General features: G+C 39.4%; 1 protein-coding gene across 14 annotated transcripts in view; it reads left to right on the top strand.

The window, feature by feature from the left end:
• Nucleotides 1-13,581, top strand: part of ARID1B (AT-rich interaction domain 1B) — a 491,955-nt gene that overhangs the window by 204,595 nt on the left and 273,779 nt on the right. For all 14 annotated transcript variants that reach the window (XM_072767266.1, XM_072767261.1, XM_072767255.1 and 11 more), the window contains one exon: nucleotides 13,392-13,502. In XM_072767266.1, the coding sequence (XP_072623367.1) occupies nucleotides 13,392-13,502 (111 nt within the window). The remainder of the gene's footprint in view (nucleotides 1-13,391; nucleotides 13,503-13,581) is intronic.

Below are 13,581 nucleotides of genomic sequence, written 5' to 3'. Positions count from 1 at the left end.
CTGTCCCTACCAGACATGAAGCTGTGGGAATGAACCAGATGTGCTGGCTCTTGGGTGCCCTTGGGACTCATTCTCTCGTTCCTTGTTCTGATTATGGAGTCTGAGCTGGTGGAGGAGGAAGCCTCTCTCTCTTAGTCACTGGCGCATGGTGTGGAGCAGGCCTGTGTATGGGTCTCATTGAACCTCTTCTCCCTCTGCCAAAATGAACCTCTTCTTGCTCTCCTCTTTGGTACTCCTCCTCCATTGGTAGTGAGGGATGAAGTTGAGGACAGAAAAGGATATGTAGCTAAAAGTCATTAAAGCTCATTATATTTTTCATACAGTCAACTTTCCTTCCTGTTTAAAGGAAGAATTTAAATTTCCTTCCAGAATTTAAATTCTGACACAAGGGAGACTGGGAAGTTTTTTTTTTTTTTCCTGTTTTTTTTTTTTCCTCCCCCTACTCTGAGCTGCCTTTTTGTCTTTCAGTGCTCATTTCAATTTGTTAAAGTATGGAAAAGAAAGTAAAACATTTCTTATATATGACCTTAAAGTTCTTCCTTCATCAATTTCTTTGATTTAAAAAAGTTTTAGAATAACAGGCCCTCTGTATATTGTGCTCCAGAAGATGATTATCTGCAGATGTTTGAAGTAATAGGTTAGTTTGAGAATTTGCTGGTGTGGGCAAGAACCACCTTTGTACAGCCACAGTTTTCTACAGTGAAAAACGGAGGGGATTATCTGCATGAAAATTACCTGGGGTGTTTGCATAACTAAATTCTCTTTAAAACTCTTTGGGGGAACCTCGGAATCTACAAAGTTCAATCTACTGAACTTTATAGGCAATTCTGACTCATTCTAATCTTTGTGCACCACTGGAACACAGAAATACTAGCCAGTGCTTTCTAGTTTTTACTTTAGAATAGCACATGGATATTATTTCATTTATTATTAATAAATAACCTTGAGAGGTCATACAGCAGGTTTTCCTTGAATGTGGTGGGGCTTGGGTTTGATTGCAATTCTACTTTAATCTGAGGGTTTACTGTCTCCTTTATTACTGTTTATATATAATAGGGAAGCATTTTGCTCCAGAAATAGGCTGATATTCATGTCTTAAGGCCATTGATATGGGGCTTTTTGTTAACCCACGGTTTTTGAAACTTCAGTGTGAATTGGAATCACCCGGAAGACTTTGTCAGAGCACATGTGTGTTGAACCCTTTTCCCCAAGTTTCTGCTTCAGTTTGGAGTATGGCCTGATAATTTTCATTTCTTACAAGTTTCCATGTGATGCTGCTGTTAACTGATGCCCCAGGATCAACCTCAGAGAACCACCGTGTAGATTCAGCAGTTCAGAGTTGTTTGGGAATAGTCCCTGGCCCAGCACACTCAGAGGCACTCCCTCTCTCTCCTGGGACCCCAGGCTTCTGCATCTCTGAGGTTAATATCCTGCTCAGCAGGAGAACCCAGGAGCCTGGACCCCACTCTTGGACCACTTGGCAAGTATTTGGAATCCCACCTTTGCTTTAGAGCAGTGGTTTTCAACCTTTGCTTCCCCTACAGAAAAGCAGTGGAAGGATTATCCTTAGAATGTCCTTGGAAATTTGAGGTATTTGTTTTAATGTAAAATGGCTAAAGAAATAAATTTTGCTTTAATACATAAATTTTACTTTAATTTCGAGTTAGTCAATGGTAATACTAAATTTCTGGGATCTTCTTTTTCTTCTTTTTTTTTTCCAAATAGAAATTCAATTGACTCTTTAATGATAAAAATTTTTCTATATTCATAACACTTAACTGTAATATATGTAATTTTAAAAACTAAGGAACCTCTGAGAAATTCAGATGAGTTTGTTATTTCTTAGAGTGTCTATAGTCTGTTTACTTTCATTGAAGATCAGTAGGAAGTGGATGCAGACTTCTCCTCTTTCCCCTTATAGTCTATATTCCGAAAACAACAACTGGAGTAGGGAAAGAGAGAATTTCATAGACCAAATGGTCCATTTTAACTTATTTTTAAAGGTTATGGAAGTCTGGCAGCCCTGGTGGCTCGGCAGTTTAACGCCGCCTTCAGCCCAGGGCATGATCCTGGAGACCTGGGATCAAGTCCCATGTCAGGCTCCCTGCATGGAGCCTGCTTCTCCTTCTGCCTGTGTCTCTGCCTCTCTCTCTCTCTGTCTCTGTCTCTGTCTCTCATGAATAAATAAATAAAATCTTAAAAAAGAAAAGGTTATAGAAGTCATATATACTCATGGTAAAAAACAAAACAACCCTCAAGAAACCTCAACAGAATCCTTCTGAGTTGTTTAATTTTGAAAGTGATACTGGTACAATGCAAAACGACAGCCACAAAACGAATCCTGTATAGCTGGCTCTTATTGTTTGATGTTTTTTCAGTTACTTTTTTTTTTTCTCCTAGCCTTCTTTATTTTTTGCCTTTGGTGGTTTTAGCTTTTACTCCAAAGGCATTTCATGGGGAAGTCAACTTTTTAAAAGTGATCCCTGTACAGCTTTAGGGATGCGTTGGCAAGACAAGCTTGAGGCAGGATCTTTCTGGCACCTTACTTCACTCCTTGGCAAAAACAAACTCTCTACCTGTTTATACAGCATATGGGTTTCATAAATTCTGTTTCAGCAGGTTGCTATCATGCCACTTGTGTCCCTCATGCTATTCCTTTAATAAAAGTGTGTGTGTAGTAATGTAAGGTGTCTTGTTTAAATTACTTCTTAGACTAGAGTCACTCAAGAAACCTGAGCTTTTATTGAATAAAGTGTTTGGACACTGAATTTGGAAAATTTTTAGCAATTATATTTTTACTTCAGTTGCTTAGATAAAGATTGTAGCTTATTGGGATTTAAATCTCTGAAATCATGTTCTCAATCCTGATGAGTCTCATGTTTGTTATTATCTCTGTTAGTTTTTACCCTTTAGCTGCTTTGGGGGCATCTTTAAGAATCTAGTGAAAGCTAGGAGTCCTCTTCCCGGAAGAATACATGCACTTTGCAAAATTTGCTTTAATTTCAGGGAAGTTTCCAAATCTCCCTCCTGGAGAGAATTGAGGCCTAAATGAGTTACAGACTCAGGAGTCTAGGTCTCTGGCTCATGTGCCTGGGGTCGTCAGTTCTGTGATCCAGGGAGGAAGGGGTTGGGGTTTTGGCACTAAGAGTCAGTCCTGAGAGAATGTGAGATGCCAGTGCCAGCATTACTTCTTTTCAGAGGGGATGGTGATTTTCTGAACTGCTGCTGCCACCACAATAGACAAATACCCATTCTTTATATCAGTGGGATTGGTCTACCTCTTATAACCATAAGGCATGATAAGCTAGCTCTTGTTAACGATACAGCAAAGTTTTACGCTATAGATACTAGAGGTAATAGAGTACCCTAAAACCCCACATTGTAGTGATTCTTTAATTATCAAACTTTAATGAAAATCCTACATTGTTGTTAGTCAACAATTCTTACTTTATAGGCAAATTTGGGGAAGTTGATTAAAAATTTAGATTCCTGAACCCCAGCCTCAGGATGAGATTTATCAGCTGCAGGGTAGAGTCCAGAAAATAGGCCCTGTCCAGTGGGAAGCAGAGTGGGGAGGCCATTAAATGTGAGCACTCTGGAAAAGGAATATATTTGGTTCCTATCCCAACTCAGCCACTTGCCAGCTGAGTGACCTTGGGCAGGTTACTTAAGAAATTCTGCCTCAGTTTCTTCCTCTTAAAATAGTACTTATTTCATGGGGTTCTGGTCAGATAAAAAGACTCAAGACGGCAAGTACTCAGTGCCTGGCAAATAGCAAATGTCACAGAATTATTAGCTGCTCTTGCCATCATCACCATCAGTATAATTGCTTTGGTAAAGCCCCAGGGGCTCAAGGGAAATTTTGATCTTATTCCTTTTTTTTTTTTTAAGATTTTATTTATTTATTCATGAGAGACACAGAGAGAGAGGCAGAGACACAGGCAGAGGGAGAAGCAGGCTCCCTGCGGGAAGCCCGATGTGGGACTCCATCGTGGAACTCCAGGATCATGACCTGAGCCAAAGGCAGATACTCAACCACTGAGCCACGGAGGCGTCCCTGATCTCATTCTTAAATGTGGTTTTAAAGAGTATAAATCGCAATCGGTAACATTTATTGAGACTTCTCTGTGCCCGCACAGTGCTGATTGCTTAAAGGTAGTCTCTTTAATCATTAATGCAACTCTTGGAGATAAGTCCTTCTATCTTGGTTTTGTGGATGAGGTAAGTAATTCTCAGGTAACAAATTATAGAGTCAAGTTTCTTTTTTATTCTCCGTGTGTGTGTGTGTGTGTGTGTGTGTGTGTGTTTAACAAAAAGCATAACTGTATATTTACTGTGGCTCATTTAGCTTTGTGATTTTATGAAAATAAATTAATCTATTAAAAATCTTAGTTATTTAAGTCCAGCTCTTGAGGATCTTCATATTTCTCTTTGGTATTTTAGGAAATTAATTTTAGGCACATTTCCCTTTTCACTCTGGGTCCCCTGTTAGTTTAGGAAGAAGTTCTTACAAAAATGAAGAGAAAACAAGAAGCTTTTCTCAAGTTTTGAGTGGCCTCCAGGACTTAAACTTGATTAGAGTTGGGGAGACAGCCCTCTTGGGGAAGTGTTCTCTCTTTTCCAGCCCACCCAGGGCTCACCTTACCACAGGTCCGGGGGCTGCTGCAGCTGCGGGTGTACTGGTAAGTCTGGTGCCATGATGACATCCTCATTAATGGCAGGCAACAACTGTAGTGTTGAATTTGCCATCAGAATTAATGAGACACATGAGTAAGAAAATATAAAGTAGCTTGTATACGCCTGTCCTTTTTCTAGAATGGTTTTTAAAATTTTTAAATTTTGGAAATAATTATGCCTGTGAATTGGTAGGAAAATGGCAACAGTGTTCTGAATCTAGCCAACTCTATACTCAATCAGTATATATGGTGTATTCTGGGGAATTTGGCTTTACTATAAGCTGAGAAGCTGCCTTTGGAATCAGTAACCGTAAAAAACCATATGAGCCTTGGTCATGTGATTTTTTGGGGGGGGTCATGTGATTTTTAAATCTACTCTAAAAGCTGTTTGGAACAAGAGTTTAAAGAGAGATATAGGGGAACACATTGATATGGACACAGAAGAATTAAAGTGAGTTAGCAATGTCTTAAACTGATTGTAGAACACCCACTCTGCCGGGAGTCCTTGAGCCATGGCGCCCCCCGCCCGCCCCCCCACCCCCCCCCCTCCCCCAGTGCCTGATATATGGGAGTGTTGGGAGTCAAGTGCACATTCATTGTACCCTTCACCTTCCCTGGTTGACTCCTCCAGTATGGTTTCTAGAGTAGGAAACTGAACTGAAAAATTCATCCAGGGTCACACAGGTGGTGAGTAGTCTAGAAGTTGGAATTTGATCTTGGGTTTCTTTGACTCAGAGGTTCATGACTCTTGGAGATTTGTGGCTGGAAAAGCCTCCTTGGAATCAGTGAAAGAAGAAACAAGGCCTTTAAGAGCCTAGACTAAGAAGATAAGGGTTAGAGTGTCAGATTTAGGCAAGGAGGATGGCTGGACTGAGATTATGACAGCTTGATCAAGGGATGAGATTGAGAACGGATTGCTGAGTTAGCAATTGGAGAATCTAGGGAAAATGACACTGGCAAGGTTAAATTGGTTAGGATTATGGAGGGATTAAAAAAATACAGCTAAGTGTTAGGATTAAGTAGTATAGCATATATGTTAAAGATAAAATGGTTGGAGGGAGCTTAAGAAACTGAAAGATTAAACGATCTATGTTTAATGGGTTTTCTTGGGGGAAAAGGGGATTGATGGCACGGGGACCAATGAGGAAGTTCTTGTAGGAAAGCTAGAGTCAGTCCCCCAGCCTCAGCCCCCTCTGGATTCCCACTAACTCCATTTTCATTAAATGGAAAATTTCAAACATAAACAGAAGTATACAGGATTCCTGTGCACCCATCACTCATCTTTAATAGTTGTAGGGCCAGTCTCATTGCATCCACACTCTCCTCCCTCATCCCCAACCCCCACCCTCAATATTATTATGAAGTAAGTCCCAGACATCATATCACTTAATCTGTAAATATTTCAGCATACATCTCTAAAAGATAAAGGGCTTTAAAAAGGAAACATAGGGCAGCCTGGGTCGCTCAGTGGTCTAGCACCGCCTTCGGCCTAGGGCCTGATCCTGGAGACCCGGGATCGAGTCTCACGTCAGGCTCCTTGCATGGCACCTGCTTTTCCCTCTGCCTGTGTCTCTGCTTCTCTCTCTCCTCTCTGTGTATTCTCAGAAATAAATAAATAAAATCTTAAAAAAAGGGAAACATAAACATAATATGGTTATCACATTTAAAACCTACATTTTCACACCAATTATCTAAATTCCTAGTAGCCTCATAAATGGAAGAAATGTTTAATGTACATTGTAGGGTAGTTTGAATCAAGATCCAGGTTAAAGTCCAGTCTTAGAATTGGCTGATAGCTTCTCATCTCTAGCATTTCCCTCTGTCTCCATCTCTCTCTCTTTCCTCTCCTTTTCTTTTTACTATTGGAACTTATTTGTTGAAGAAAGTAGGTCATTCATGTAGTAGAGATTCCCACAGTTTGAGATTTGCTGATTGATTTGCTATGGTTTAGCATGTTCTTCAGCTCTTTTTATTTCCTGTAAATTGGTAGTTAGATACACAGGCTTTATCAAAATCATTATCAATTTTTTGTTTTGGCAAGAATATTTCATTGCTGGTTTATTCGTGAGAAGGTATGAATGTCTTGATTTTTCTTTCTTTTTTGATGGCACTATTGATGCCATAGTCTCTTGCTTCTCTCTCAATTTTTAGTATTATTTTTTACTACGTTCAAGACTGCCAGTAACAAATAGCAAAAATGTGTTTTGTAGCACATTGCTACCAGGCAGGGTAGCTGTTAACATGATAAATATTCTTGGACATGAGCCCAAGTTTTGTTCAGTTTTATGTATTTGTCCTCTTATATATGTTTTTATATTGCTGTATATAAGTGTAAGCTTTTCTGAGCCATTCAGTCAATCATTCACAAGCCTCTTACTGAGTACCTGTCCATGCTTGGCCCTGGGAGCCCAAGGGGAAGGAAGAGTCCAGATCAGGAGATACACAAACAATTAAAATACAACATTGTAAATTCTTCTTTATTTTTTTAAAAATATTTATTTAGAGAGAGAGAGTGTGCAGGAGTCGGGGGAAAGAGGCAGAGGGAGAGAGAAAAAATCTTAAGCAGACTCTCCATGTTCAATATGGAGCTTGACCTGCAGCTTGATCTCATGATACTGAGCTCCTGACCTGAACTGAAATCATGGTGGACAAGAGGCTGTACTACAGTAAACTGGCCAAAAGCAGAGGCCTGACAGTTGGGAGAAAGACAAAAGAGGGTAGATTTGACAGTGACTTGGGGTTTGGTGATATGTTAGAAGTGTATAAATGGTGAAAGAGATAAAAAGCTCTGAGAAGTCCCCTGTGGAGGTGAAGGTCCTTGACCAGATGGCAACCCGAAGGAGGAGGATCAGATTGGAGGATGAAGAAGAAGGTCCTTTCCTGGCGTCATGTGTATAAGGGGCTTTATACCCTCAAGTAGAAATGTTCATAGTGCAGTTGAACATATGAGACTTGAAATAGAGATTTGGGAATTGTCACCAACCAGGAATCAGGGTGGATGGAATCTTTGGGGTAAAGATCTGAGGAGCACCAGTTATTTGGGGATGGGCAGAAGGAGTGGAACTGATAGAGGTGCCTTAGGTGAACATAATCTGAGAAGGCTGGGCCTCTTTTTTTTTTTTTTTTTTTTTTAATTTATTTTATTTATTTATGATAGTCATACAGAGAGAAAGAGAGGCAGAGACACAGGCAGAGGGAGAAGCAGGCTCCATGCACCGGGAGCCCGACGTGGGATTCGATCCCGGGTCTCCAGGATCGCGCCCTGGGCCAAAGGCAGGCGCCAAACCGCTGCGCCACCCAGGGATCCCGACTGGGCCTCTTTATATTGCTTTCTGCCAGTCAGTCTGGGGACTTGAAATTACTATTCGATGATAATGAGTGGTAGAGTAGTCTTAGTTTTAAATTTGTGGGAGTTTTAAATTTTAATATTTCTTATTAATTCACAATATTGTAATTGAGTATTTTGGAAATATCCCACTTACAAAGTATGCAAGATTTGTAACTTCTGAAAGGGAAATTTAGGAGAATATATGGAAGAATAGGGTAATACCTTTAAAAAGTTAAAATTGCATTAAATCCTTATTATGTAATAGCGTTTGAGGCTTCTAGTGGTCTCCAGTAGTTAGGATAGAAATGAAAATTTGTCCATCACATTGAGATACTAGCGGTGTTAGACGTTAGCTGTGCAAGTCCTTTAAGCTTTTGCTTCCTTGTGGTAAAATATAAGAGGATGCTAAGGACTCACCTCATAGGATTTATTGTAAAGGCGGACCGTGCATGGTACCTGTCACAGAGCCCTGTCTGCAAATGCCAGCTGTCTTTGTTAGTAACATTTCCATTAGGGCGTTCCTGAAATGGCAACTGTGCCATTCTGAAGTAGGCATTCTATAGATTTATGTTGCTTTCCTTTTGGAAAGGATATTTTACATTTATTTATCTACAAACTAAAGCTGGGGAGGTCAATAGCATGCTGAGTTCCTTGATCAGAGTAATGATTTCACATGACTGGCAGCCCCATGTGGCCATGGGGACATTTTCTCTGTGGCCATGACGCCCTTCCCTCCTACTACAGTGTCTGATAATGCTGGAACCATTTGTTTTCCTTGTTAGTAGTTGGAATTGATGATGGGAGTTTCCAGAGCAGGGAGAAAAAAGGAGCAAGAAATTTTTTCTGACCTAGATACTGTAGGACCTTATGAGGCCATTCAAGTTCTCATCATCCTACTCTGGATTATTGCAATAGTATTAACGTGACCATTTTTATTCTTTGTAGCACATCTGTACTTCATGTGATTATTGAAGTAACCTGAAAACCTTTCTTAAGTAACCTGAAAATCACCATGTGTTCTATCTAGTTTTTTGCTGGTTTCTGGACTGAATCCTCCCTGGCCCCTTAGTACCATTGGTGTGTCTAGGATTGAGGTGTTTTTACCACATCTGCTCATCCATCTTCCTTTGGTTTGTGTTCTGTGTATGTGCTCTCGAATTTTTGTTTTCCTTTCTGTTACTATCTCCCAATTCTCCTACCACTCCCCTCTACTCTGGATTTCCTGCCCCCTCCCCACCGTTTTTTTAATCTTTTGAGAGAGAGAGAAAGAGAGAGAGAGAGAGAGAGAGAGAACACAAACCAGCAGGGGAAGAGGCAGAGGGAGAGGGAGAAACAGACTCCCTGCTGAGTGGGAGTCCAATGCAGGACTCCATCCCAAGACCCGGAGATCATGACCTGAGCGAAGGTCAGCCATGAGCTTAGCCATCTGAGCCCCCCAGTTGCCCTGGCATTTTGGGGTCCTAGGGTAAATATTTTTAATGAGGCTTCCTACTATTCCAGAATGATGGACTGGAGTGTTGACTGATGCTCCTTTTGTTAAGAGCACTTTGCTAGACTCTGTCAAAAGTTTACATGTGTACCAACCCTTTGGCAGAAATTCTCCTTTTGGAGGTTTATTATTCTCCAGAGATAGATCACATGAAGATGAATGTGTACAGATTTTATCATGGTGCTGTGTGAGTTAGGAAAAGACTGGGAACAACCTGAATGTCCATCAGTAGGGGACCGATTAAATAAGTCACAGTTTTGATAAATACTGCAATACTAGGGAGCACTAAGCAAAAGAATAGATATTTAGATGCAGATATGGAATGAGCCCCACACTATATTGTTAAGGGACCAAAAAATAAAGGAAATATGCCACATCATGTTTAAAGGAAAAAGGATTTAAATAAACATTTGTACTTGGTAACTAATGCATTGAACAGTCGTGGGAAGAGAAATAACAACTATGAGCAGCAATTCTTGTGGAGGGCATCCTGGAAAGAAGGTGGTTGCTCTGTTTTTCAGTGTTTTTCGCTTTGCATCTTTCGAACTCATACCATAGGAACATTTTCCTTTTTAATTTTTTCTTAAAAGATGTCCTTGGCTTTTCATTCTTCATTTTCTTTAAAGTCTTGTGTTACCGTTAGTACTTAATTTATCACCATAAAAGAAAACAGAAGCACTCGGGCTCTTGGCCTTGACAATAGACTCACGTGACAATTTTGATCCTTATCCTTCCTTATGATATGAGTGAGACACGAGTGTTTTACTACCTGCTCATGCTCCACACGTAAGCTAGGAAGTAGCTGATGAAAAGGTGGGTTCCATACTAGGTGTTCAGTAGATGTCTACCACGTCTGCTGAAAGAAACACCTAGGTGGACCCTTCATGTGTGCATGCCTGTACCCCAAACTCTTTTCACACTTTTGTTGTTTTCTGAGTCAATCTTCCTTTTACCTTTGACTCATAACATGAAGAAGGTTAAAACCAGAATCCATGAATGGTTAAAAGTCTGTGGGTGACATGAAGAAAACTCATATTGATAAAGAACTGGGAAGGGGTAAACCACATTCCCCACTTGCGGTTCTTTTCGCATTGCAGCATGATCACAGTGAGAGACTCTTTATAGTCGTGGCTTTGTATGCGTACAGCAGAGGAATGCAGTAATGTGCGTGTCAGCTAGTATACACACTAGTGTGCACTAGTTCAAACCTGTAAATAAACAAAGATGGCGATGATGTGTTAAAAATGTAAGGCTGTGTCTTGTCATTTGTTTATAAAATGTGATGCTGAATATCTTCTTTATTTTCTGATACTGACATTGCCCTTTTATTGTCTATTAAAGTACTCATTACTATTACTCTTCTTGAGGTGAAAATAAGTACATACTAGAAAATAAATATAGCTCTGAAGGGGGAAAAATCTCAGGTTTGTTATGGAATATAACCTTTCTATCTTTATTAAAGCTGCCAGAGGTAGACTTTATAGTCCCAGTGTGAATTATATATAGATGATGATTGTTTTAGGTTAAAACTTGGTACCTTTTCTGGATGTTTTCTCAGTTAAATTAATCCTTATGTTTCAGCATAAATTGAGGCAGAACAAGTTCCCACTTCAGCAATTCTCACTAAATTTTGTTTCAGTTTTATTTCCAACTGAATTTAATAATCAAAAGCCTCTTGTGGTTAGGAATAGTGTTTGAGACTTTGGTAGAATCTAATTATTTTTGAACTTTTTAAAGCCTTAAAAAGTGAAATGTAAAGCCATAGTAAAATTTTCTGATAGCTTTCATAGTCTATTAGTTCAATGTTGCTTATTTTAGAGGGGACAGTATCTAAATTGAAATGTGTATTCATTATAGTTGTAATGGTCTCTTTCAACTCTTTTAAAAATCAGTTTATTTAGCTACAAAGGGAAAATAAAAAAAAATTTAAAAGGCTAATAAGCATAGGGCATGTGAGCCTGTTCCTGTTTCTTAACCAGAGTTTAGTTAAAAGAGAGAGAGAGAGAGAGAGAGAGAGCACTGCCCATAAACTCTGTGTGCGCACACGCGTGTATTTGAGGAGCTAGCGGGGGTCTGCTCATTTGTTTGCCCATTGTGAGGCTGTCCAGCACCTTTGTGGGGTTTTTTTGTAACGTGGTGAAGGCCCTGAATGGAGGCCTTGTGCCCTACTTGATTTGAAATCCTCTATGTTAATCTAAAGGAACCTGCAGGGCACCCAGCGGGAAGTCTGTGTGACAAGTGGAGGTCTGGGATCCGGAAGAAACGGTGCTGGGGGGCAGGAGGCAGTGAGAGTGGTAATAATCTTTCAGCCTTCAGCTTTTGTCCCTTGCAGCCTAATTGTTACCCTCTGCTGGCAGCCAGATTGAAGGGCTACCCTTTTGGGTGTCCTGGGTTGCATGTGCTTACTGAGGCCTCACCTAACTGTTACCAGATTAAAACCTGGACAACTGGGATTTAACTCTCTTACAAAAGCATGGTACTGACTGGGCATTATGCATTCCTTTTAGAGGTTAGATATTTTGATTAATTGTGTGTGTGTGTGTGTGTGTGTGTGTGTGTGTGTGTGGCTTTACTTAAAGGATAAAAGGGTTGCTCGGGAAATGCTGTATTGTGGGCATGCTCTTTATTACAGAGCTTGTTTAAAACCAGCACTTGGCTAGTTAAATCTAGTTTGTACAGTTTGTGTACTTTGTAGTACTAGCTATTGGTCCAAAGTTTCTTGGCTTAAGAAGCCATGTAATTTTAAGTGTATACTGTGTGAGAAAGGGGTGGGGCAATAGGAGCTTTTTATAGGGCTTCACCTAATAAACATTAATTTTTAATGTAATATTTTGAGAATTTAACAGGAGAAGTAGAACTTGTGTATAATGTTTCTTTGATACTAACACTGACAGGGAAAAGGGGAGAATTTTATTTTTAAGTGATATTTGTATTCGTTTTTTTTTCTCTCCACTCAGAAACTGGTTCTCCAACTTTCAGGGCCAATTAAGACATGCTATAATAAGTATTTTATATTCTGTCCTGCTGTTTGACTTTGAGTGTAAATGGTGATAGAATGTTTAGTAGCTGAGCATACATAGTTAAACAGCTAGAGATTGGGTATATAGTAAGTTTGGTGTGGTGTGGTATTTGGTTTATATAATAGTATTTCAGCATAATACTGAAACCATGCAGAATACCTCCTGGAAAAGTGTTCAACAGGATGCCAGAAAGGCCATGTTAATGATAAGTTTCTCATACCTCAGCAGGTTTTTTGGGCGTGTTTTGTTTCCCTACTGCTGTTTTATTCTTTATTGTGGTTCTCTGGAAACTATGCCACGTGAACATATGGAATTCTATATGTGAATGTTTATTGGTTTTGTAGAAACCCCAGGATACTGTGAGCATAATAACTATGTTGTTTTGTGGGTTATCAAGGGGACATACAAAAAGTCAGTTGTTAATAAAGTTTTCATTAATTATTTTGACATTTTAAAGGTAATACTAAAGGCAGCTCAACAAAAATCAGAATTAAACAATAACATGAACTTCTGGTTTGCTCTGGTTTAAAATAGTTTGATTACAGGTGACCTCCTTTCTTTTCTTTTATTGACTGTTACCTTCCTGCAAAACTCAAATATGCTGTTTAGTTTGTATGGTCTCATAATAAATTTAGTTGTGTGTGTGTGTGTATGTGTGTGTGTACACATATATATATATTTTAAAAAATACGTGTTTTTTCTCTTGATGATTCACTGCTTAGTTTTTTGTTTCTAGTTTCGATAAAGTGTTAAATAATAGCCATATAACATTTTTATATCTGCTCAACTGTAATATGTTGATAGTTTGTGATAAGCCTTTGTTTTTGTTACAACTCACTGAGATATTTATGAAGTGCTTTATATTTGTGTTTGTTTAGGACATGTCTCAGGAAGGCTATGGAACTAGGTCTCAACCTCCTTTGGCTCCTGGAAAACCTAACCATGAAGACTTGAACTTAATACAACAAGAAAGACCATCAAGTTTACCAGTAAGACACTAATGTGCTGATTTGGAAATGTAATGAGTTAAAACTTTTTAAAAAGAGATGTTGTTTTTGTTTGTTCTAC

Source organism: Vulpes vulpes, chromosome 1 (assembly GCF_048418805.1).
Source record: "Vulpes vulpes isolate BD-2025 chromosome 1, VulVul3, whole genome shotgun sequence".
Classification (NCBI taxonomy): domain Eukaryota; kingdom Metazoa; phylum Chordata; class Mammalia; order Carnivora; family Canidae; genus Vulpes; species Vulpes vulpes.
Note: the sequence above shows the minus strand (reverse complement) of the source record. Positions and strands in the feature narration are given on the sequence as shown.